The sequence below is a fragment of the Neomonachus schauinslandi genome, chromosome 1 (assembly GCF_002201575.2).
Source record: "Neomonachus schauinslandi chromosome 1, ASM220157v2, whole genome shotgun sequence".
Lineage (NCBI taxonomy): Eukaryota > Metazoa > Chordata > Mammalia > Carnivora > Phocidae > Neomonachus > Neomonachus schauinslandi.
The window spans coordinates 8833938-8857663 of record NC_058403.1 but is presented as its reverse complement, the minus strand read 5'-3'; the positions used below and the strand labels follow the sequence as shown (position 1 = coordinate 8857663).

General features: G+C 47.9%; 1 protein-coding gene across 4 annotated transcripts in view; it reads left to right on the top strand.

Moving 5' to 3' along the window:
* The window catches only part of DOP1B (DOP1 leucine zipper like protein B), a 101128-nt gene that overhangs the window by 62700 nt on the left and 14702 nt on the right, over nucleotides 1-23726 (top strand). For 3 of the 4 annotated variants that reach the window (XM_021678071.1, XM_021678072.2, XR_002479705.2), the window contains exons 11-22: nucleotides 4063-4215; nucleotides 4911-5011; nucleotides 5706-5896; nucleotides 8428-10054; nucleotides 10537-10648; nucleotides 11218-11406; nucleotides 11545-11667; nucleotides 13208-13342; nucleotides 17321-17376; nucleotides 18793-18897; nucleotides 18994-19060; nucleotides 20743-20887. In XM_021678071.1, coding sequence (XP_021533746.1) covers nucleotides 4063-4215; nucleotides 4911-5011; nucleotides 5706-5896; nucleotides 8428-10054; nucleotides 10537-10648; nucleotides 11218-11406; nucleotides 11545-11667; nucleotides 13208-13342; nucleotides 17321-17376; nucleotides 18793-18897; nucleotides 18994-19060; nucleotides 20743-20887 — 3004 coding nt within the window. The remainder of the gene's footprint in view (nucleotides 1-4062; nucleotides 4216-4910; nucleotides 5012-5705; nucleotides 5897-8427; nucleotides 10055-10536; nucleotides 10649-11217; nucleotides 11407-11544; nucleotides 11668-13207; nucleotides 13343-17320; nucleotides 17377-18792; nucleotides 18898-18993; nucleotides 19061-20742; nucleotides 20888-23726) is intronic. The other variant, XM_044919434.1, reaches the window with a different exon arrangement.

Here is a 23726-nt window from a genome sequence, read left to right as displayed (position 1 = left end):
TGTTCTTCAGATTGCATCATTTCTCTCAATCCATTTTCTTCACCAAGTCTTCCTTCCGTCCGTTCAGATGAGCCACTTAGCCCCCTGAGGAGGGAAAGTTTCATTTCAGTTATTATACTTTCAGTTCCAGAATTTCCATTTGTTTTTGTTGTTGTTGTTTTTGCCTTTTTTTCTTTTCTTTTCTTTTTTTTTTTTATACCATTTTCCTTCTCCATTCCTGGCCCTTCACTTGTGGATTCAGTCTGTACATGGGCCCTAGCCTTCCCCTGCCTCCCTCTTCTATGCTGCTACATGCAAGTGTGTTTCTGAATGTTCCAGTAATACCTGTGTGCCTCGTGTTTTACTCAACCTTTTTTTTTTTTTTTAAGATTTCATTTATTTATTAGAGCGAGCGAGAGAGAACACAAGTAGGGGGAGCAGCAGAGGCAGAGGGAGAAGGAGGCTCCCCACAGAGCAGGGAGCCAGATGCAGGACTCGATCCCAGGACCCCAAGATCATGACCTGAGCTGAAGGCAGACGCTTAACGACTGAGCCATTGTTGATATCGTGTGCTTGATGGGAAATTGTCATCATGCCTTCCTTTACTTATTTAAACATGGTTTCCTTTAGTTATTTGAACAGACTTACAATGGCTACTTTGAGGTCTTTGTTGAATAAATCTGACACCCAGTTGCTCTCACAGATACCTTCATTGCCCACTTTTTTCCCTTGTGTGAGTGTCATATTTTCTTGTTTCTTTGCACGTTTTATTATTTTACAGTTTTTTTGAAGACTGGGTATTTTAGATAGTGTATCGTAGCAATTTTACTGTGTTCTGGCCCCTCCCCCCCCGCCAATCTTGATTTGTCCTCATGTGTTATTCACTGTTTGGTGACTTGCCTAGACTGTTTTGGTGGAGTCTGTCTCCCCTGCCGTGTGAGTCCTTTGGCGCTGCTCCCTGGAGGGATGTATGGTCACCCTGCAGTGGCGGTGATCTTAGCAGGGTTCTCACTGACCGTCTCTTTCCCGGCTCTCTCCGTAAGCTGTCTCTGTCGGTATCACACCCAGCTGTTAGGCTCCACGAACGGCTGGCTGGCTCGCTACTCTCGCGTTTTCAACAATGTCCAAAGGCATACGTTACTGCACGGTCTGGTAGTTTTTTGAGGCCAGTCTATGGGTTGTTTTGTTTACCTACAAGGGTTCTTCCTAGCTATCTCTTGTCCTGGTTGTTCCTGATAAACGAGCTGGCCTGTGGTTTAACTTGTTGCTGTTGCGGAGCCAACCAGGCTTGTGGTACTTACTTACTACAGAATTCCGTTGTTCTTGAGAGCACTCCTAGGCTCGAACTTCCTCACGCTCTCCTTGAGGGAGCCTTCTGTGTCATGGCCTGCCCCTCGCTCTGGGCAGTCTCTGCATCCCATTGCTCAGAAAGAGCTGGGACTGAGACAGTTACCTGTTTCTCTTGGAGGGCTAGCCCTGCGGGTTGCCCTCAGGGGCCCTGGCCTCTGGTCATCTGAGCTTCTCGGCAACATACCCCACAAGCACATAGGGTAAGAACAGTGGGAACCCCAGTGGGAACCCCAGCACCCCTGGCCTGCAGTGTCTGGATACAGCCTCCACCCAGGAGTGAGGATGAGGCATGAAATGCTGTGGTCTGCTCGTTCATGGAGATGCAGAGCCTTGGACTGGGACCTGGGGGGAGGGGACTCCTCCTGGAGTGGATAGTCACGTTCCTCGTCACACCAAGCTGGGCTGAGCGGGGTGGATAGAGTCGCAGTTCACTGCCACAGACTTGTTGCTTTTACTGGAATTTAGTAGATTTTCTTGAATAAATGTTTCTTTATTGCCTGAATGCCCTTAGGATAATTTCCAGAGACTCTAAATGTTTCATTGTTGTATTTTTTTTATAATTTTCATGAGTTATGGTATTTTTTTGAGAGTTTACAGAGCTCCTCACACAGCCAGACTAACTTGTGTACTCAGACCCCATCTACGGTGCCAGGTCCTGGCAGAGCCTTACTTGATTGCTGTTTGGCCTGAGCCCCTCATCCCCCACTCCCTTGCTTTCTTACCAGAGTTGAGTCTGTGTGGACCTCAGGACCAGGAACAGTGTTAATACAGCAGCAGTGACTGGGCACATCCTTACTTGCTCCTGCGTATATCTGAGAAGTGTGGGGTCACTGTGTTATAAGGCGCAGGGACTAGAACAGAAGAAAGAATTTGGTCTGTGAATCTTTGGAAAGCTATCCATAGAATAAAAATGACTGCATTAAATACTCTTGTTTTGATGATGTACCCTTAATGATGTTTTTGGAAAGTAGGCTTTTCTGAGTTCTTTCTGAAGCCTTGATTTTTATTTTGAGTCCAATTTGGTGCATATCTGAGTCCTTACCACTTGCCGGGCACTGGAGTGCACTTTATAGAGCATCCAGCCTCGTCCAGAGCGGCCGCAGTGGCTGGTGCCTGCCCATGTCAACACGCTGGATGGCAGGCAGTGAAAACACCTGCACCAACAGCCAGGCCACGCCCCAGTTCTCGGACTCCAGGTGTAGGGCTGGTTCCAGATCTCCTAGCCCTTTTCTCATTCCCACAGAACAACCCACATGCCAGTGTTTGCGATGCCCACGATGCAAAGAATAAGGTCCACTATCCCACGAGTGCCCTGACCTTTCTAATCAGGTGGTAATGGCAGAATTCAGTTCACTGAGAAAGGGTTCAGGACATGGGGACTGAGAAGCTTAACACAGATGAAGGAGCAGGCGTGTGTTTTGTGACCAACACCAACTCCTTAACGCTTCAAAAAACATTGTTTTAAAACTTCCAGAGTCTCTTCCACATAAATTTGCCCCCAGGGGCTACAAGTAAGGGGACTACTCTACTTAATCAAAAGTTTGTATCAGAGGTTTCATTGCAATTCGATAATTGGAAATCACATTCCCTTAGATTAAAAAAGTAATGAAAATAATGGTTAGAGGCTCGAGCCAGTCAATGGTTAATTTGATCTAGGCAGAGAAGATAGTTTTGTCAAATAGAAATAAATGGGCCAAAAGAAGTCATTTGACCTGAGATGTACTTAAAAATATCACAGTCTGTGAGGCGTGGTCTTTTCCCATGACCTGGAAGAATGCCTTCAGAAATTCCGTCCCGGAAATGGGGCCAGCCTTCCCCTTGAGTCTCACCCAGTTGGGTCAGGCACCCCTCTGGTGCTCCCTGGGACTTCGGGGGTGGGGGAGCTGCAGCCAGCTCCAGGCCCCATATGTTTAAAGAGCTAAGATCAGGGCTGAGGAGATGGAGGACTTGATTTGGGATGGGATTTGTGTCCTGAAAGTGAGCTGGGCATCTGCTGTGGCACTGTGCACAGAAATGGGAACAGACACGTTTGTGGCATTAAAGTTGAAAGCCACGATTCTTCATCAGTACCGCGTGGTGACCCATGTCTGCCGACCCTAGGTGGTAAGGTGCTGTAAGCGTGTCTGCGTCGAGATTGGCGACCAGTGCAAATGCTCCACAGTTCCTGGAGCCCATGGCTCTGCAGCCCCCGGTGCCAGCACACAGTGAGGCTTGGTCAAGTGTGCTTGTTGAAAGGATTTGTCAACCAGTAGGTTCTTGCTTCCAGTTGATTTCCTCTCTGAAAGTAATGTTAATGTCTGGGCAAGAGCTGCAGTGTGCTTAGCTGCAAGTCCAGACTTCCAGGTTTCAGGGAGCACCTGGCTGGCTCATCGGATAGAGCACACGATGCCTGAGCCCAGGATCATGAGTTCAAGCCGCACATGGCCATAGAGCTTACTTAAAAAACAAAAAGAGTAGTCTTGGGGTGCCTGGCTGACTCAGTAGAGCATGTGACTCCTGATCCCAGGATCATGAATTTGAGCCCTACGTTGGGTATAAAGACACCTCCAAGTTTAACCTATAACATCGCCTGATGGGGTTTTGGTTTGGTTTGGGGTTTGGTTTGCTTCATTTTGTTTGTTGGTGGTACTTCTTTGTATATTGAGGATCCAGTTCCTTGGGGCTGGGATTGGACTGGCACAAGGAAGAAGTGTGGGTGCTGCCTGTGTTCACACAGTCTCCCTTCTGCCCCAGAGGGTGGCTCGTGTGCTTTGGAATCAGCTGAACAAGGAGACCCGGGAGCATCACATCACCTGTGTAGAGTTGTTCTACCGGCTGCACTGCCTGGCCCCAACGGCCAACATCTGTGAAGATATCATCTGCCATGCCCTCCTGGACCCTGACAAGGTAAGTCTTTGCAGCCTGTCATCTCTGTCCTACAAAGATCCCAACTGCCAGGCCACCCATCCCTGTATGTGCCGGCGTAGACTTACATGTACTCCACCCTTCTGGGGCTCAGTGGACATCCTGATCAATAAGCAGAGGTGTTACAGAATCTCAGGATTGGGAGGCCTTCAGAAGCACTGGCCATCCCCTTTAGAGTCCTAAAAACATGGGTTGTGTCCATATTAAGACTCACCAGGGAAATCTCTCCCAACTTCCATGATGTTTGCAGGACACTGAGTGCTTGCAGGGATCCTAGAGCCACTGGTGAAGTAGGCAGTCATAGAGAATGCGTCACCCTGGCCATCCTTTGCAGTCAAGTTGTGTCCTTGCTCTCTGAGCCACTTGGGCCTGGCACGTCCAAGGTGTGTGATCTTGTGATCTTCGACCACAGGCCCAGGTGTGACCCTGGACATGGGCTAATGTGGAGTCTTGAAAATATGCTTTACTGTGTTCAAGTGAGCAAGGAAAAGAGGATGCAGGTCTTCCTTTCCACGGGCCAAGTGGGACCCCAGGCACACCAAGAGCCCAGCACTGCTGCTGATGTTGCTGTCATTCTGCTGAGCTCTTGTTTGTCACTAAAGTCGGGTTTGCTGTGACTGCAAACAGTGTGCTGTGAGGGAAGTAGGTTCCTCACTCCCGTTTATTTCCTAATCAAGGGGACAAGACTGGAAGCCCTGTTCAGGTTTTCCGTCATCTGGCACCTGACAAGAGAGACGCAGGGCAGTCGTGTGACATCTCACAACCGCTCCTTTGATAGGTAAGATGGTCCTCATGGGTACATTACCCTTAATGCAAAGGACGCTTTGCCGAGGTTCCTGGGCAGTGTGTTGGGCCCAGGAGGGGGAGATGTGTAAAATTGATAGCATGACCCCATTTTCTGGATGCACAGCAAACGATTCCCATGATCCCCTGAGTGACTTTAGGCCAGACTCATGTGAATACGTAGTAGGAATATTCTTAATTTCGTCCTGGTGGGAGGAAGCCCAATACATCAGAATCACCTGAGCAGCTTTGAGATCATACCTCGTGAGGAAACCTTTGTAGGGAAATGGAGGTGGTCTGGGTCTCTATCAGGGCAGTGGCTACCCTGAGTGTGGACACTTGAGTGTCATCGACCGTGTGAATGTGAGTTTTATTGCAGTATAATCTGTTGCACTTTAAAAAAAAAAAATTCCCTTCCTTGTTTCCATGTGTCTGGGGCCAGACACACAGCCTTAGAGAAATGCCAGCTGATTCTGATGCTGGGGGTCCACCCCCACAGTCAGTTTAATCAATTTGGGGTGAAGCCTGGGCATCAGGATTTTAAAAGCTCCCCCAGTGATTCTAGGGTGGAAATCCCTTGTCTTTGTCTGCTTGGGTCTCCTAAGCCCAGCATGCGTGAAGCTCCCCATGGGCATCCTGGTGCACGGGATCACCAGACGCTGGCTCGATGGTACCCTTCCCACCCACAGATCCCTGTTTGTCGTGCTGGACAGCCTGGCCTGCACGGACGGCGCCATCAGCGCGGCAGCCCAGGGCTGGCTGGTGCGGGCGCTCTCCCTTGGTGATGTGGCGCGCATCCTGGAACCCATGCTCCTTCTCCTGCTCCAGCCCAAAACCCAGAGGACCTCCATTCACTGCCTCAAGCAGGAGAACTCAGCGGGTGAGCACACCTCCCAGGGCGGCCCGGGGAGCTCTGTGTCCCCAGGGCCTCTGGGCCTGGGAGGGAGCAAGGGGCCGCCTGGACCCCAGCTGCCTATCAGGACAGTCAAGGTACTTAGCCCCACTCAGTGGTTTGGCTAGATTCCAGCGGTATGAGGGTACTTTGTAAAGTTGTGAGAACTCTTCAAATGTAAGCAGACGAACCAGCACTTAGAAATGCTAGGGAGTGGGTTTGTTGTTTTAGCTGAAAAATCAGATTTTTTTTTTAATAAAAAAGGAAATTGTTAGTAACCCATGTTCCAATAAAAATAGCTGATTTTTTATTCTTTTGCTATACTGAAAACAATTCAAATGCACCTAAGGTATGAGGAAAGAATAACAGACCCTCCATCCCAGTGTCTCCCAGGCCAGTGCCTTCACTTAGAAGAGTCGCAGTTCCATGTCTGGCTAGGCCGGCGTTTCTCTCCAGATCCCTGCTTAGACCGAGGGGTAGTTTAGGTTGCCTTCAGCTATGAGTGGCCGAGAAGTTGAAATTTCCATGTAATCTGGTCAATTGTACTTATCTAGAAAATAACTTTTCTTTATGAACCTTCAACAGCAAGGTAAGTGGTTTCTTTCCTGTCTGTCCATTTTTCTATCACGACCTGATTGGAAACCAAGAGCCAGAGGCTTAACCGACTGAGCCACCCAGGTGCTCCCCGAGGCATCTTTAGCACAGATTAGTAGAATGTAGGTAGGAAGAAGAAAAACGAGGCTGAAATAAACCTGATGAGCGCATTACATGTGGGTGATTAGTACCTAGCACAGTTTGTGAACTACATGACTTCCCACGGTAGGTGTGTTTTATGACTTCCTGCCGTTTTCTCAGTGATGATTTTACAAGCTTTGAGTTAGCTTGTTTAGCCCCCTGGGCTGTAAATATTCTGTTTGTACCAGTCTTATCTTACAGGGAGAAGCAGCCAAACACCCCCATAAGCAGCCATTTCTGAGACGCTTCTTCTCTTTACAAGGTTCCCTGACTAAAACTGGAACCTCTGGTTTTCCTTTAGGAAGGAAAGCTGGCTGCCTTCGCAAAGAGAAGGCATTCTATTATTCCATGTTATAATAAGTAAAATCCAAAGAAGTATAAACTAAAGCACCTTCTTCAAAGTTTGGCTGTCATTTAGGGCAGGTAAATTTTTTAGTGTTCCTTTGTGTGAAGAAGAAAGTCCTAACGCCACACATCCCGGTTTTAAAAGTCAGGGCACTTCCTGCTGCTTCCTCTAACCCATGTTTCCTGCTACCTTCCTAGTAAGAGAAAATGTCTTTTCCCTGCCACGTCCTTCCCCTGGAAGCAACTGGAAGAGTTCTGCTTTACCCCCCACCCTATCTCTATAATATTGTAGATACCTATTTTGGAAGATATCACCGTGAGCCTTAGGCAGCTCATCGATTTCTAATGTCTTATTCTTCCTCCTTTTCCTAATTTTGCTTGATGCTCACGAAATAGATTTGCTGAGAGCTGCATATGTAAATAGGTTTGGCCATACGGACCAAACACTGCTTTCTGGCTGTTCCTTTTTAAAGAGACCCGAGTATTTTAAAGTGTTCCATATTTTCTGATTACAGAAGTACTAACATGCTTATTTTAACAATTGGAGTAATAAGGAGGTCAAAACGCGCACGAAAGTCCCCTGCAGTGCTCGCTAATAGAGCTAGGTACTGTTGATGGTTGGTGGATAGTCTTACAGATTTTTTCAGAGCCGCGTATTATAGATGCTCTCCCCTAAATAAGCTCATTCGATACAGCTTGATTCTGCAGCTTGATTTTTCTTCTTTTAATACATCCCGCACATTGCTCCATATCAGTACATACAGGTGTATCTTTTAAAAACCCAAACAGTCCTCCATGGCATGCATGTACAGCAAGTTTTCTCAGTCTCTTAATGTTTTGTTCATTTTCCAGCTTGTCTGCACACGTGACAGTTCAGCAATACCTTACAGCTTTGAAGACCTGCTGGCATTCCTGTGGGATACATTTCTTGAAACTCATTTCTTGAAAGGAACAAAATAAAATGCCTTTTTTTTTAATCACCCTCCCCGTAAAAGTTGTGATACTTGTATTTTCTATGACAATGTAACCAAATTATCTGATTCCCTGAACATTTTAAAAGACCTGTTCACTTTTACTTGCTGCTGTGCCTTTTGTCCATAATACAATGTAGACTCTGGTGTCTTAGTTTTATGGGAGAATTTTATTAACATCAATCTTTCTGGGGCGCCTGGGTGGCTCAGTTGTTAGCGTCTGCCTTCAGCTCAGGTCATGATCCCAGGGTCCTGGGATCGAGCCCCGCATCGGGCTCCCTGCTCCGCGGGAAGCCTGCTTCTCCCTCTCCCACTCCCTTCGCTTGTGTTCACTCTCTCACTGTCAAATAAATGAATGAAATCTTTATTAAAAAAATAAATAACATCAATCTTTCTGTCTGGCTTTAAGATAAAGATCGTTATAGAACCCTTCTGTCCTGAAGTCATTTGTCATTTTGTAATTTTCAGAAGACTTGCATCGTTGGTTTAACAGGAAGAAAACCCCCTTCAAAGAGTCATGTGGAGCACCCGAGCTTCAGGAAGGCAGCTCCGAAGAAGGCGTGCCGCTGAGCCAGTTCACCACCGTTGACCGTGAGGCCATTTGGGCTGAGGTGGAGAAGGAACCAGAGAAGTGTCCACCTGGAAGCGAGCTGAGCGAGGACGACCTTCCCTCCTACATGGACCTTCCCGACGGGACGGCCTGCAGCGCCCTGGACAGCAGCGAGCACACGGAGTCTGCAGACACGAGCTCTGCCCACACGGACAGCGAGCACTCATCCTCCTTTTCCTCCCCTTCCCACGACCCGCAGGAGCTGAGCAACGAAGAGAGCTGCTGTGCGCCCATCCCCGTAGGCAGCAAGGTTTATCCCAAGCGCTCAGCCTTGCTGGCGGCCTTCCAGGCGGAAAGCTTCAAGTCCGGTGCCAAATTAAGCCTGGCACGCGTGGACTCGGACAAGACCCAGGCTTCGGAGTCATTCTCCAGTGACGAGGAGGCCGACTTGGAGCTCCAGGCCCTCAGCACATCCCGGCTGCTAAAGCAGCAGCGAGAGAGGCAAGAGACCATTGAGGCCTTGTTCAAGCACATTCTGCTCTACCTGCAGCCCTACGACTCCCGGCGAGTTCTTTATGCCTTCTCAGTGTTAGAGGCCGTGCTCAAAACCAACCCCAAGGAGTTTATCGAGGCAGTGTCCAGGACCAGCATGGACACCAGCTCCACCGCACACCTCAACCTCATCTCCAACCTCCTCGCTCGTCACCAGGAGGCCCTCGTTGGCCAGAGTTTCTATGGAAAACTCCAGACCCAGTCTCCCAGCGTGTGTCCCCACTCTCTGCTGATCGAGCTTCTCACCTACCTGTGCCTCAGTTTCCTGCGCAGCTATTACCCTTGTTACCTGAAGGTCTCCCACCGAGACGTCCTTGGCAACCGGGACGTGCAGGTCAAGAGCGTGGAGGTTTTGATTAGAATAATGATGCAGCTGGTCTCCGTGGCCAAGTCTGCCGAGGGGAAGAATGTGGAGTTCATTCACAGCTTGCTGCAGCGGTGCAAAGTTCAGGAGTTTGTCCTGCTTTCGCTGTCCGCGTCCATGTACACGAGCCAGAAGCGCTATGGACTGGCCACGGCCGAGCGAGGCCGGGCCCCGCAGGAGAGCCTCTTTGAGGAGAGTCTCATCAACCTGGGCCAGGATCAAATCTGGAGTGAGCACCCCCTGCAGATCGAGTTGCTGAAGCTCCTGCAGGTACTCATTGTCTTGGAACATCACCTGGGCCAGGTCCAAGAGGAGGCCGAAAATCAGCCGGAACTGTCCCGGGAGTGGCGGAGAGCCCTGAACTTCCAGCAGGCCATCAGCGCCATGCAGTATGTGCAGCCCCACCCTCTCACCTCCCAGGGGCTGCTGGTGGCTGCCGTGGTGCGGGGGCTGCAGCCGGCCTACGGCTACGGCATGCACCCGGCCTGGGTGAGCTTGGTCACGCATTCCTTACCGTACTTTGGAAAGTCCCTGGGCTGGACAGTGACCCCTTTCATTGTCCAGATTTGCAAAAATTTGGATGAGCTGGTCAAGCAGTATGAGAGCGAATCTGTAAAGTTCTCTATCAGGTATGGCAAACCGTTTGATACGTTATCACTACTTTGAGGCCAGTGTTTGTGATGAATGGCTGATGTGCCCTAGAAGCCAGGTGGAGGATAATTTCAGCCTAATCAGAAGCCAATTTACCATTGTCAAGAGGGGGTAGCCAGGAACGAAATGCTCATGTCCTTCATTTTTGATTCCACACAGACACCAAGGCTAGCTGAGCTTGCAGCCACTTGCCGTGACTTTTGCAAAACAGAAATAAAAACATGCATCACCTTCACAGAAATTCTAAAACATCTGAAAACATTTTTTCCAAAGTGACTGAATGAATGTAAAGTAGCACAAAAAATGCCCCTCATTATTATAACAAGATTTCATTATAAGGGTCCCAGTTTATTGAAGATAGTGCTAGCTCTCTGGTGTCTGCATTTATAGGTAGGATTAAAAACCTGACAGCCTCATTCGTAAAAATTCTCAAAACGAGTTTCTCATTTCTTCACCAAAGCATAACCTCCAAGAGGGAAAACATTTCTCCGGATTACCCACTCACTCTTTTGGAAGGTCTGACAACCATTAGTCATTTTTGTCTTTTGGAACAACCCAACCAAAACAAAAAGGTAAGTTTGGGGGTTTTCTTTGTTTTGTTTTTTTCCCCCTGAGTTTGAGGCACATTTCATATATTGTTTTGTCTTGATTGGATTATGACCAGTTCAGATAAGAAAAGTGCATGTGTAAGGAACATAGATATGTATGCAAATGTATGCTTGCAAATAATGCAAGTGCATATGCAAATATGCGTGCACAAATATGCAAAAGTAATGCAAATGTAGTTTTGTTCTGGCCCTCCCCAGGGCGCCTTCCCCTTGCCCATTGTTTTATCAGTAACCAAATGGGACAAAATGTTATCTTTTTTGCACATATTTTTTACAATGACTTCATGGTGTTTGTGAAATCTGCAGTCTGAAGCCATTTTAGCTGTCAGTTGCTGTGCCCTGTTGGGGATTAAATTTTCAAATGCGGCTAATGCTTTGGCTGAATGACTGAGTCTGATGTGGAGTCTCAGACTCCCGGGTGCCCAGAAAGAAACCACAGGAAGCATAGGGCCCAGACTCCCACCCCAGCCGCGCCCTGGCCTCGTGGGGAGAGAGCTGGTACGGCCAAGTCTCATGCTCATTTTCGATTTTAGACCACCGCTGTAGGCGATCCTACCAATTTGAAAAATGCCAAGAATGCCATTCTGGAAGAGTTGCCTCGAATTGTTAACACCATGGCCCTTCTCTGGAATGTTCTGAGAAGGGAGGAGACTCACAAGAGACCCGTCGATCTCCTTGGAGCCATGAAGGGATCCTCTTCCGTTTACTTTAAAACCACCAAAGTGAGAGAACTTCCTCTGTGGTTTTATTGCTTCTTTTGTCTTGTATTATCCCACCAAAAATAAACATGTTCAGGAATATATTATAGATGATAGCACCAATACCACTCTGCCGTAACTCTTCCCTTTGCCGCGTTCTAGACCATACGACAAAAGATTTTAGACTTCTTGAACCCCTTGACGGCGCATCTGGGAGTTCAGCTGACAGCCGCGGTGGCAGCAGTGTGGAGCAGAAAGAAGGTTAAGCGTCTCAGTAAGATGAAGGTAGAGTCTAAAAATTAGAGTTATACTTGAACTTACTCTGCCAGAAATACCAGAGTCACATGTAATCAGAGGTGACATCGGAGGCCGGCACGGGAAACTGCTGAAGTGGTTTCAGTGTTTTAAAAGCTGCGCCTCCCACTAGGCTTGTTCTGGGGGGCTCTCCCCTGGCTTGTTCTCGGGTCTCTGTGTAATGAATACCTAGGTTAACCTTTTAAATGCAATATCTAATAGCACACATTCAAGAGCGTATATAGCGTGTATGCTCCACAGAAAAGAGAAACCACCGTGAACCTACCACCCAGCTCGAGGAACGGTATGTTATCCTCCCTGTGAGAACCCCTGTGGGTCCTTCCCTGGTTGTAGTACCATCTTATAGCTCTTCTTTAAACTATTATTTTAAAGACTTTATTTTTTTTAAGAGCAGTCTTAGGTTCACAGCAAAATTGAGGGGAAAATACAGAGATTTCCCGAGTGCTCCCTGCCCCATATGTGCATGGCCTCCCCCACAATCAACACCACCGCCCCCCAAGTGGTGTGTTTGTTCCAGTCATGAACCTACATTGACACATCAGGTTCCATAGGCTTTTTAATTTATAAAAATAATACCTACAAAAATGTAAAACCGATTTAAATCCTCCATTCCTATTCCCAAAGATAACTTCAGTTCACATCTCATCCGTTCTTTATCCACTGATTGGTCCATCACTAAGTCTTCCAGGGACTTGGTTTATTTCTGCAAAACCAACACTTTGTTCTCTCTTGACCCTCTAGGTTCCTATCTCATATCTCCCTCAGAGGGTCTTTCCCACCCCCTGGACACTATCTCAGTGCCCAACATAGGGTCCTGTTCCCTGAGGAGGCACAAGAGGTTGGTGGTCCAGGCCACCGTGCTTATTAGCACTGCGGGGTCTTCCCTGGTGGTAAACCTGATCCTTCCAAGTGCATGCAATCACGTTATGCAGACTTCCATCATCAAACATGGACTTCCCACACCAGGGCTTTCCTGCCAAGGCTAACTTATCAAGAACCTGGTTGATCTGGTTTTTCTTTTACTGTCCTCGTACTTCCAGGGCTGTCTTTCAGTGCCAGCCTGCTTCCTTCAAATTAAGTGTGTCTGTTTCTAAAATGCTTTCTGAGGGGCACCTGGCTGGCTCGGTCAGTAGACCATCTAACTCTTGATCTCAGAGATGTGAGTTTGAATCCCACGATGGGTATAGAGATTACTTTTTTAAAAAATGAAATAACATGCTTTCTAAGCTTGAACATACCACTGTCACTGCCCCATCATCACCTGCCCCTGTTATTCCTAATGTATGTCAGATGCTGATTACATTCCTGTGAATGAATGCTCAGCCTCCTCTTTATCCCCACCAGTAGAGTCCTTTACCCAGTTTTTGTTTAAATATTTACTTTAAAAAGTTAAAGCTCGTTCTCCCTGGGGCAGCTATTCTAGAATACTGCCTGTGAGTATTCTCTGCCATCATTCTTATTTTTGTTTTCTCTCTGTGAGCTTTAAGGGAGCTATTTTTCCACTTGGCAGATTGTCCCAGCAGCAAGCGCATCCCAGCTGACCCTTGTCGACCTGATCTGTGCGCTCAGCACCCTGCAGACGGACACGGTGCTGCACCTAGCAAAGGAGGTGGTGAAGAGGCCGCCGCAAATCCGAGGGGACGAGGTTGGAAGCCTGGGGATCTTCCAGATGAACGCGCGGCACCCTCCTGTCACCGTGTCTTATAAATTGTGTTTGGGGAAAGGAAGCGGGGGTCACAGGAGCAACTGGGATTTCCTGGGGTTGGGGAATGGAGCTGTTCTACTGGGCTTGGGGGAGACCCCGTGAGGTGTGCCTAATGGGCTTCAGTGCACCTGTTTGGAGGTGGGAGCCGTTGGAGGTTAGGGCCCATCTTTCATCATTACACCCCGGCTGCAGCACGCCCTGCCTGGGAATGGGTTCTTTCTAATCACCTGCAGCCTAAAAGGCGTCCTAGAGAGGCAAAGCCAGATGCTACTTACAGGTGGCAAGGACCAGCTTTATTCAGTAGCTACCGTGTTGGGGGAGAGAGCTGACCTCAGTTCTGATTCGTGCGGCGGGGGTACTTGAGCCAGAAAATGGGGGAGTAGGAAGGGTGAACGAGCAGGGGTCCAGCAAAGTCAGGGAAGTAGAAAATTCCGAAAAAGCAGGTAGGGGGCTTGGTCGTTGTGAGCGGGCCGTCCAGGTTTGCTGACTGGTGCTTGGGGCGTGCAGGCCCCTATACCCCGGAGCCTGGGAGACAGGGCCCCTGTCTCTTTCAACGGCGATATTTCACAGGACGGCTCCCAGGTCCTTTACAAAGACATTTCCTATTGTAGGAGATGCATGTACATCTTAAAGGAAGGATTTATAATTATGCTTTTCTTAATAAATGCTCTGAAAAGGGGGGTCAGGAGCCTATCGGGTGTTGACTCAGCAAATGGCAAATTGTTCTGGCAGCCTTGAGCTCTCTTGGGCAGGCATTCTAAGGGGACGGGGGTTGTCATCTGAGGGCCCCCACCTTGAGCTGCTTAGAAACCACGGTAGTGTTTGTTCAGGTTAGTGGGGGACGGAGTCACTTCTGCTGAAAGCCCTGGTCCCCACAGGCCTAGTCAAGAAGAGAACTCTGACCAGAGTTCAAAGAGAAGAGGAATGTCTTCATCAAAGGGCAAGTTAAAAGTTTGCATAATTTTTATGTAAAAGTGAAAAATACAGGTCAGAGGACAGGACTCCTTCGAGGCATTCTGAGAAGGAAGAGATTCGTCTGGCCGCGGTAGAAGTGGTAGGCACCTGTGGGGGTGCCAGAATGGACCTGTGAAGCTCCTAGACTTGTGCTTCTCCGTATCAGCACAGCCTCCAAGAGAGTCCTTGCTACCTCGAGGCCTTTGCCAGTCACGCGCAGTGCTTTTGAAACAGAGCAGACTTTGTGGTTTAACACTTTTTTTAATGCCCTTAGAGCTTTTTTTTTTTTTTAATAGATTTTATTCTTAAATAATCTCTACACCCAACATGGGGCTTGAACTCATGACCCCGAGATCGAGTCACACGCTCCACCGACTGAGCCAGCCTGGCACCCCAGAGCTTTTTGTGTTCACCAAAGCAGGGTGCCTCATTGAACGTGTAGGAGCTATTTTGTTCTTAATTTGATAGAAACCAGGGATTTATTTTGACTTTGAAATAATTGCCTTCTATCACGATTTAAAATTGTCAGGAAAAGGGGTGCCTGGGTGGCTCAGTTGGTTAAGTGGCTGCCATTGGCTCAGGTCATGATCTCAGGGTCCTGGGATCGAGCCCCATGTTGGGCTCCCCACTCAGCAGGGAGTCTGCTTCTCCCTCTCTGTCTGCCCCTCCTCCGCACTCACATGAACCGCACGCACGCTCTCTCTCTCAAATAAATAAAATCTTTTAAAAAATAAACACCATACAATACTAACATAATAAAAAAGTAAGGAAATAAATAAAAATTTAAAAAAATAAAATTGTTAGGAAAAATATAAGAATAATACCCTAAATGAAAATGGACAAAGTAATTATTTAAAAATAGAGTTTTACTCAAATAGGTATTTGTACACCACTGTTTATAGAATTACTCACAATAGTAAAAAGGTAGAAACAACCCAAATATCCAATGATGGATGATTGGATAAACAAAATCAGGTCTATCCATTCAATGGAATATCATTCAGCCTTAAAAAGGAAGTTAATTCTGAGACCTGCTGTAACAGTGGGTGAACCTTGAGGCCATGCCAAGTGAGGCCAGTCACAGAAGGACAAAAACGTGATTCCACTTACACGCGGTCTCTGGAGCAGCCCGTTGCATACGTACATTCTACAGAAGGTTGTGTGGTGGTTGCTAGAGGCAGGAGGAGAGGGGACAGGAGTTACTGTCTAACAGGGACAGAGTTTCCGTTTGGGAAGATGAAAAAGTCTGGAGATGGATGGTGGTGACGGTTGCACGACAATGTGAATGCTAATGCCACCGAACTGGACACTTAAAACTGGTTAAAATGGCAAATTTTAGGTATAGTTTAAAGATTTCTTTATTTTGGAGAGAGTGAGTGAGATAGGGCACAGAGGGAGAGGGAGAGAGAGAATCCTCAAGCAGACTCCCTCCCGACGCAGGGCTCGATCCCAGGTCCCTGAGATCATGACCTGAGCCGAAATCAAGAGTCGGATGCTCAACCAGCTGAGCCCCTTCTGTATATTTTACCATGATAAAAAGTTTTATAACAAATAAAAGGAATACAGCTTTGGATATTAAGGTCATCACACTGAGGATGGCAAACAAAAGCTGAACCTTGGAATCAGCAATCTTTTCAGCCATGTCTCACCCTGTAAGTGAGAAAACTGACCAAGAATTTCTTTAGCCGTTTTTATAGCTCTGCCTGTCTTAGAGTAGAACTCTGCATTTGGATGCCTCCTCCAAAAGGGCCTCTTGTGCACAGCACCAGGGAGCCTCTCCAGAAATGTCCATGCCAAGAAGGCCTCTACTTTACTACTTAGGCCTCCTTTACTACTTAGGAGTAGTAAAACTGTTTCTGCCCTCAGTCAGCTGTATCCTAGTTAGGAAAAGAGGATAGGCCAGCCTAAAAATTAACACCATGCAGCCAGTTATGGAACCGTTGAAGCACAAGGAATCGGATGCCAAATGCACGTGGGCGACGTCCGTGGCCTTTGTCGGGCCTCCCGCAGATGCCGGGTAGTCTTGTTGCCTTTCACTCTTATACATAAATATTAAAATAATCAACCTCGAAGAGGGGAGCAGGGATGGAGGGGCCATCAGATTCACGGTGATTTTGCATTTATAACCCTGAGCAAGTCCCAAGTGTCAGGAGACCCTGCGAGCTGGGGGTCACTTCCTACCAGCGGAGTCATGGCTGTAGGACCGGGCTGGGCTGTCCTCCAGGAGGAGCCTCTGAGACACCTTCTAAGTACACGGCAGGCGCTCACAGTTTTGGTCCTTCATGTTACTTCAGTTCCTACAAATACCTGCAACTCCTGGGCTAAAAACAAAACAAAGCACTAGATCTCATCTGGCTGGCTGGTTGGTGGTTTTATTTAAATTCAGTTAGCGTGGCTGGCTGGTTTTTGGCTGTTCGAATAACAGAATTACATTTCGTGATTAGTAAGTAGCTCAACTTCTGTAACCTCTACAGATAACTTTTTATAAGCACGGAGGGGAAAAAATTTATCTTCAAAACCAGTTTCTAAGTAGTTGCAGCCACTTGGGATTTAGGGAAGTTGTCTGGCCTGAGTTTGAGGAAATTCCTTGAGCTAAGAATTAGAACTTCTTTATCGTCTCTTTCCTGTAGCTAGTTGCACGCACTCATGAGGGTCAACATTGGCCACCACCTTTTTTGTTTAGGAGTTATTATACCAAATTTTCCCTGAATACTGGTTAAAAGCCTGGCGTGGACTCGCCCTGGAAGTCTGCTAAGAAGGTCAGTAATGTTTCGGGACCTCATAGTGTAGGTTTGTTTTGTTATACCTGGGGGATGCGTTCACGTGTGTTATTGTATTTGAAAGACTCTGGCTAAAAACCTTTGCTTTGTGGGGATATAGACTCTGTTTATTTTGTGTTGTAATTCTTTTTTCTAACCTTATTTCCTACCAACTTGGAGTCATTGGTTTCACTTTTATTTTTAGAAAGCGCCCCTTGTGGATATCCCCGTGTTGCAGTTTTGCTATGCTTTCGTCCAAAGGTAACACAACCCTTCCCAAACACGTCTCAATTATAGATGCTATTGCAGCAATTCTAAATGTAATCCTGGTTGTACTTGTTGACGACTGGAGAGCCTTAGTTCAGAAAATATCTTGATGGTGTCTTAGCTTCCTCCTGAGCTGTGAGAATGCCCTGATGATCTTTTCCTTCTGCAGAGATCTAATCTGACTTTATAAAAGCCGGGTGCTGTTGGTTGAACACTTTATGTTCAGTGTTAAACGTGTTAAAGACTTCTTTTAGAAAAAGGAGAAATGATCGTTTTGGGTGCTGTCCTCAGTGCTTTCCCGTGGCTTCTGCATGGGTGTCTCGAGCTTACTGGCGCTTTTCAGCAGCCTCTGCTGCAGGAGGCAGTGAGGCGGATCCCCCACACGGTTCTCCACGGGTGGGAAGGAAAGCTTCCTGGGCTGCTCAGGTCTTAGACAGGCACATCGGGTGCAGCTCACAGCCCCTCCACTGTGTGGGGCCATCTCTGTTGCAGTAACGAGGGGGAAGTGGGGGGTAGAGCCCCCTTCTCAAGGAAGCCTCCAGATCCTCACGTGTGTGGCAGGAGTTATGCAATCAGGCAGTCTGACAACCAGATCCAAGCTCCTTGGTTAACACAGTTCCCGTTCCATGGTTCTTCCAACTCCCCACACCCTGAGGTTGCAGGAGGCTAGATCGAGAGGGTCAGCATCCCAGGAGTCCCTGGGTCTGGGGTGCAGTTCAGACCAGCTGTTGAGGCCTCACGCCCAAGTATCGTTCAGTTCCTTCTTCCGGGAGTTAAAGAGGACCCGGTCATGTCTTTCCTGGTGATAGCTACTGTGCATCGTCATGCTAGCAAGTGTCTGTCACAGCGGCCTGAGTGATCCGTGGGCTGCCAGAGCAGCTGCAGGTTAGGTGTTTACCTTCCTCCTCTTACAGAAGAAGCACTGCCGAGGTCACTCCGGAGGCGGTACGTCGGGCACCAGGACTTGAACCCGGGGTCTTCGGGCTGTGGCTGAGCTGCAGCGTGTTGTGCTGCGCAGGCCTCGCTGTGAGAGCCACTGAAGATCAGCCTCCTGTGGGTGACCTTGTGACCCAAGGGCCGACTCCGTTACCAACAACACCGGGGAGGCCGGATCCTAGAGCTAGATGGGCCCAAGGGATCAGACGGGCCTCCGGTTCAAGGCCTTTATTTGACAGACAGGAAACCAGGAGCATCTGACCTGTCAGCAGCAGGATTTCTGGTCTCCAGACTCCAGGTTCTTGCCAGAGTACAAAAATTTCGTTTGTGTGTATTTTAATTTAAAAAAGAACAAACAGGTCAGTCGGATACACCATCTTACCTCTGCTTTCCAACTGCCCAGACCTAAAATGTGCTTGTAAGACGTGTTTTGACTTGTTCACAGTTGGGTGTTTTCCCGTTTTTTAAAAACAGACTCCCAGTAACAGCCTTGCAAGAGAACTTTCCTTCGTTGTTGGGCGTGTTAAAGGAATCCGTACAGTTGAATCTGGCTCCCCCCGGATACTTTCTGCTCCTCAGGTATTGTGACCCAGCATTCACGTTACCCTGTTTTTCTGCTGGAACATCTCTTGTTTCTGCAGCATTCTTAGTCTAAAGCTGATTGTCTCTCAACAGCATGCTGAACGACTTTGTGACGAGAACTCCCAACCTGGAAAGCAAGAAGGACCAGAAAGACCTGCAGGTCTGTGTGTGAAAAGTTCAGCAGATGTTACCGTTTCCAGGAGTGGTTGTCCGCCTTTATAGGACATGCCTGTGGATCAGCAACACTGGGCAGAATCGTTCCTTAGATTTGCATGTGTTCTCACAGCTGACTTCCTCTGTTACGGTCTTTAGAGGGCTCCATAGACCCGGGCCAGAGTCTCCTGCCAAAGTTCTCGTGTCAGACTTGAGCAATCTGCTGTGGGTTGACAGGATGCCCCCACTCCTCACCGCACACAGATGCAGCTGGAGCCGCCGCCTCAGCAGCGTTAGGTTAATAACTCTGTCCATGTGAATTTCTTCCCTGGAAACCTTTCTTTTCCCCCCTGATTAAAGCAGTATATACTCGTAGGAAACCTCAAAAATCCTGAAAAATAAAAGTGAAACTCACCCTAGGAGAAGGGAGATCTTAGAGTAGAAAGCCAACAAATAAATAGAATAAATAGAACGATGGAGTTAGGAAATCACTATTTTGCAACCATGAGAATCATTGATTTGGGGGCTTTTGGAGCCAAGGCTTCAACTTAAATGGGACGTGTATCAGTTTTACGGCCCTGGCGATATTTCTTCGAATCATTACGATCCCTGGCATTTGTGAACGGTCTGTCCAGTTCCCACTGCTGAACCACTGGAGCACCGTCTAGAGCACAGTCAAGCATAATTAAGAAACTCGGGACTCCTTTGGCCTCCATTTGTTGAGACGGAAGCGTCATTAAAGCCCAGACACTGCGACTGGCACGTGGACGGCATTCCCAAACTCCCCTCTCGAGGCCCCGCTTTGTGGCCCTTTGCCTACAGCACGCCCCTCCCTTTGGTCCATTCTGGGGTAGCTTTGGCCACGGGCATTACCGCAGCCGATACGGCTGGTGCACCTCGCCCCTGCTCTTTGTGGCTGCTTGTGTCCCACAGTGCCCAGCCTCCCGACGCCAACTCCTTGTCCCTGCTTCGAGACGGGGCCTGCCCTTCTTCCCCATCACTCTCCGCATGAGAAGTGGGACCTCCTCTGAGCTCTCGGTCCCGTTTCCTGCTCTTCCCGGCCACCGTCAGCCACACCACACCTCTGCGCCGGCGCAGGGCAAGGTAGTTCCCTCAAGTGCACCCCTACTGGCCACAGGCAGGCGGGCGTGCTCTTGCCTTATGCCTAAACACAGCTTAGAGTCAAAGTCAGGGTGGTTCGAATCTCAGATGGCCGGGACTTGCAGCCAGGCTCCGCTGGTGAGACTTGGTGATGCTGGCTTGAGAAAGTGGCTCAGCATTTCTCTCCCTATCACAGCCACGTGACCTGATTCTCTACTGATCATACTCCAGTACGGGAGCCGTTAGTCACATGTGGCTGTTGGGCACGGGGAATGTGGCCTGTCCGAATTGAATGTGCTGTAGTGTAAAACATGCGTCAGATCTCAAAGGCCTAGTGCAAAAAAAAAAAATGTGAAATCTCATTAATTTTTACATTGATTGCATGTTGATCGTATTTTGGATATATGAGGTTAAACATTATGAACTTGTTTCATCTGATCTTTTAATGTGGTTCCTGGGAAACCTCCTATCACCTGTGTGGTTCTAGTTGTGGCCTATGTTGTATTTCTGCTGGTTGGTGCTGTTGTAGGCATTTTAGATTCTTTTCCTGAGCTAACTGCCTCTCCTCTTTCTCTTCATTACTCTCAGGAAGTCACTCAAAAAATCCTGGAAGCTGTAGGGAACATTGCTGGCTCTTCCTTGGAACAAACCAGCTGGCTAAGCAGAAACCTGGAAGTGAAGGCCCAGCCTCAGATCTCTCTAGAAGAATCTGATGCTGAGGAAGATTTGTGTGGTAGGTACAGAGAGGGTCAGAAGGTAATGCCTGCTGCCTGCTACTGTGAGGGGGTCTGGTTTTTCCTTAAAAGTAAACTGTCTGGGGGCACCTGGGTGGCTCAGGCAGTTAAGCATCTGACCCTTGATCTCAGTTCAGGTCTTGGCCTCAGGGTTGTAAGTTCAAGCCCCGCACTGGGCTCTGTGCTGGGCGTGGAGCCTACTTAAAAAAAAAAAGTTGAAAAAAAAAAGCAGACAGTCTGTTGTTACTGTTTACAACATCATTTATGTGTAATAAACAATAGGATTCCACTGACAGGGCCCCGAGTGACGTATGCTACTGTGGAAGCCCTCACTGAGCCTAGATCAGAATCCAAGAAAGTAGCTTCCCAAGATAACTTGCACAGATTAGGTAAAAGAAATCTGTGGGGTATAAAAAATATGGAAGTGTATGTTTTTCTTTTTGTGGAACTGTGGAAAGAAAATTTAGTAAACCAACAAACTGTTGTCAGGCCATTAGATTGTGTCTTTTCTTTATGACTAACACACCCTTGCCTCTCAGTGATCCTTGTGTCTCATCACTGTCTGAGATGTGAAGATTTTCTAGTGGAGGTCACATGGGCGGGGCACACCCTGGCCTTATTATTAGTTGTAGCTTCCTAGGAAAGCAGTCGGGAGACTCTCAGAGGAGACTCATCTGTTTACTCGGACCATCAATCAACCAGTACTCTTGATTATTAGACCTACTGCAGGGAGAGACAGACTTGGCAGGGTCATAGCAACGTCTCATCGGGGAAGTTCGCGGAGGACATTTGTAGGGTTGCAGGGCCTTGACCGAGTTGTTTGTGGCAGATCTTTTAGGGTGGGGAACTGATTGGGATTAGGCAGAGTTTGGGATTGGTGGGGGCAGCACAAGGCGAGAGTCCCAGAGTGAATCTTGACAAGCACGCTGCCTGTTTCGATACGTCGTAAGCTGTTTTAGTTGTTCTTTCAGGATTAAGTGTATCTTGAAGCAAGTAATTGTTTTTGCTAGTTCTCAGTATTATTTAACAGAGGGACAGGAACGTATGTCCAGTCCCAGTATTGGTTACACCAAACGAGTAAACAGGTTTGCTCTCAGTTTTATTAACACAAAGGCAAAAAATTACATTTAGGTTCTTAATACGAACTACATAGTACAGTACCCGCCACAAAGGAAATGTTCGAAAACCGTCCTGTAATATTTTACTGCCTCTTTCATTGTCACTAGCAATAGTTACAGCAGCAGCTCAAAGCTAAGTCTGTGAACTTTAATCTCCCGTAGAAGGGTCAAGAAGTCAGGGCTCTTTTCTCTCACAAGTAGCAGAAGTAATAGAAACAACAGAACAAAACACTTCGGTGCCCGTGGGTGAAAAGCCCTGGCATTGGCGTCTGGTTCTAGGCATAGCAGGAATCAGGCGCTCAGCTGAGGCGAACCAAGGCTCGCGCAGAGATTCTGGGTGGTTGGTCTCGGGCCACACAGTTGACCCGGAGGAGAAGAGGGAAGGGCTGGTGCACGGGAGCCACGAGAAATGGGTGCCCACCGGAAGGGGGCTTCTCTTCCCAGGAGGAGGAAGGATGGCGTACTCGACAAACTGCAGTCCCACTGGCCGCTGCTTCGGCCATACCGGTTTCATAACCTGTTTTGTGGTTTGTGTAACAAAAATAATTATACTTCATTGTGTAACGAAGATACTAGATCTAGTGTGCTCTCAGTTGCTAATGTAAAGCAACCGTGAGCCTTTCTCAGGCTGTGGCTCTGGTTATGGTTGTGGTTCAGGGAGGGAGCGCTTGCATCTCCTGGGCTAATTTGCCCTCAGTCATTTCTGTCCCACGTACTGAGGTACGGATCGGACTGCTTCTCCACCAGAGCGGCTGTGCCGACCGTGTTCGGTCCACGGTCACTGGGCCTGGCTTTTGTGCAATGATTCCATTTAACCTCAAGATAATACTCTGGGAAAATTACCTCATTTTTATTTAAAGAAATCAGAATTCCAAAGCTGGAGGTGATTTTTGGGCTTCTCTATAAAACTTAATTAGAGAGTACCAAAAACCCTGAATGGTTAGATCATGACTATATTTTACTTGACTTGAACAAATTACGTATACATATCGGCCATAGAAAGCATGAAACAAAATGAGGCTTCCAGTAACGTATTTGTCCCCATTTAAAGTTGGTGTGCATGCACCGGACATGCAGGTTCTCACTCAGAGTCCATGTGTGGTGTGTGCCGCGTGCGGGCCCTACAGCTTCAGACACGGGCAGCATGGAAGAGGATAAGCAAAAAGTACATTTACAAAGGGATCTTTCAACTCTTTTGAAAATCTGAAGTTATTTCAAAATGAAAGCTTTTCAAAGATCGAAAAAGGAAGTAAATGACCCTGAGAATTTCAAGTGGTTCTTAGTGTGAGGACAGTAAGAGTCCGATTACAGGGCGCGGCTGGGAGCGGGGAGATGTTGCAGAGTGTGTCCCCAAGGAGGTGACCGTTGCGCTGAGAAGTCAGAAGTCGGGGCAGCTGTGCAAAGACCTGGAGGGCGCTGCCCAGAGGGATGGCAAGTCCTCGAGGTGGGTGTGGGTCAGAACCAGGAGACCAGCCTGGCTGGAGTTGAGGGTTGCTGGGCTTGAGAGGAGCCTGGTCAGGAGCTTAGATTTCCTCCCACTCGCTGTGGAACGAGTTGCTGGGCAGAGGCAGGGGTGATGGAAAGGTGGACTGATTTAGATGCAGAGTCAGCAGAATTTGCTGATGGGCTGCATGTGGTGGTTAACAAAAAAGACAATCAAGGATGACTTTGGTTTTTCGCTTACGCAATTTATTGAGGTGGAGAAGACCAAAATAAGAAC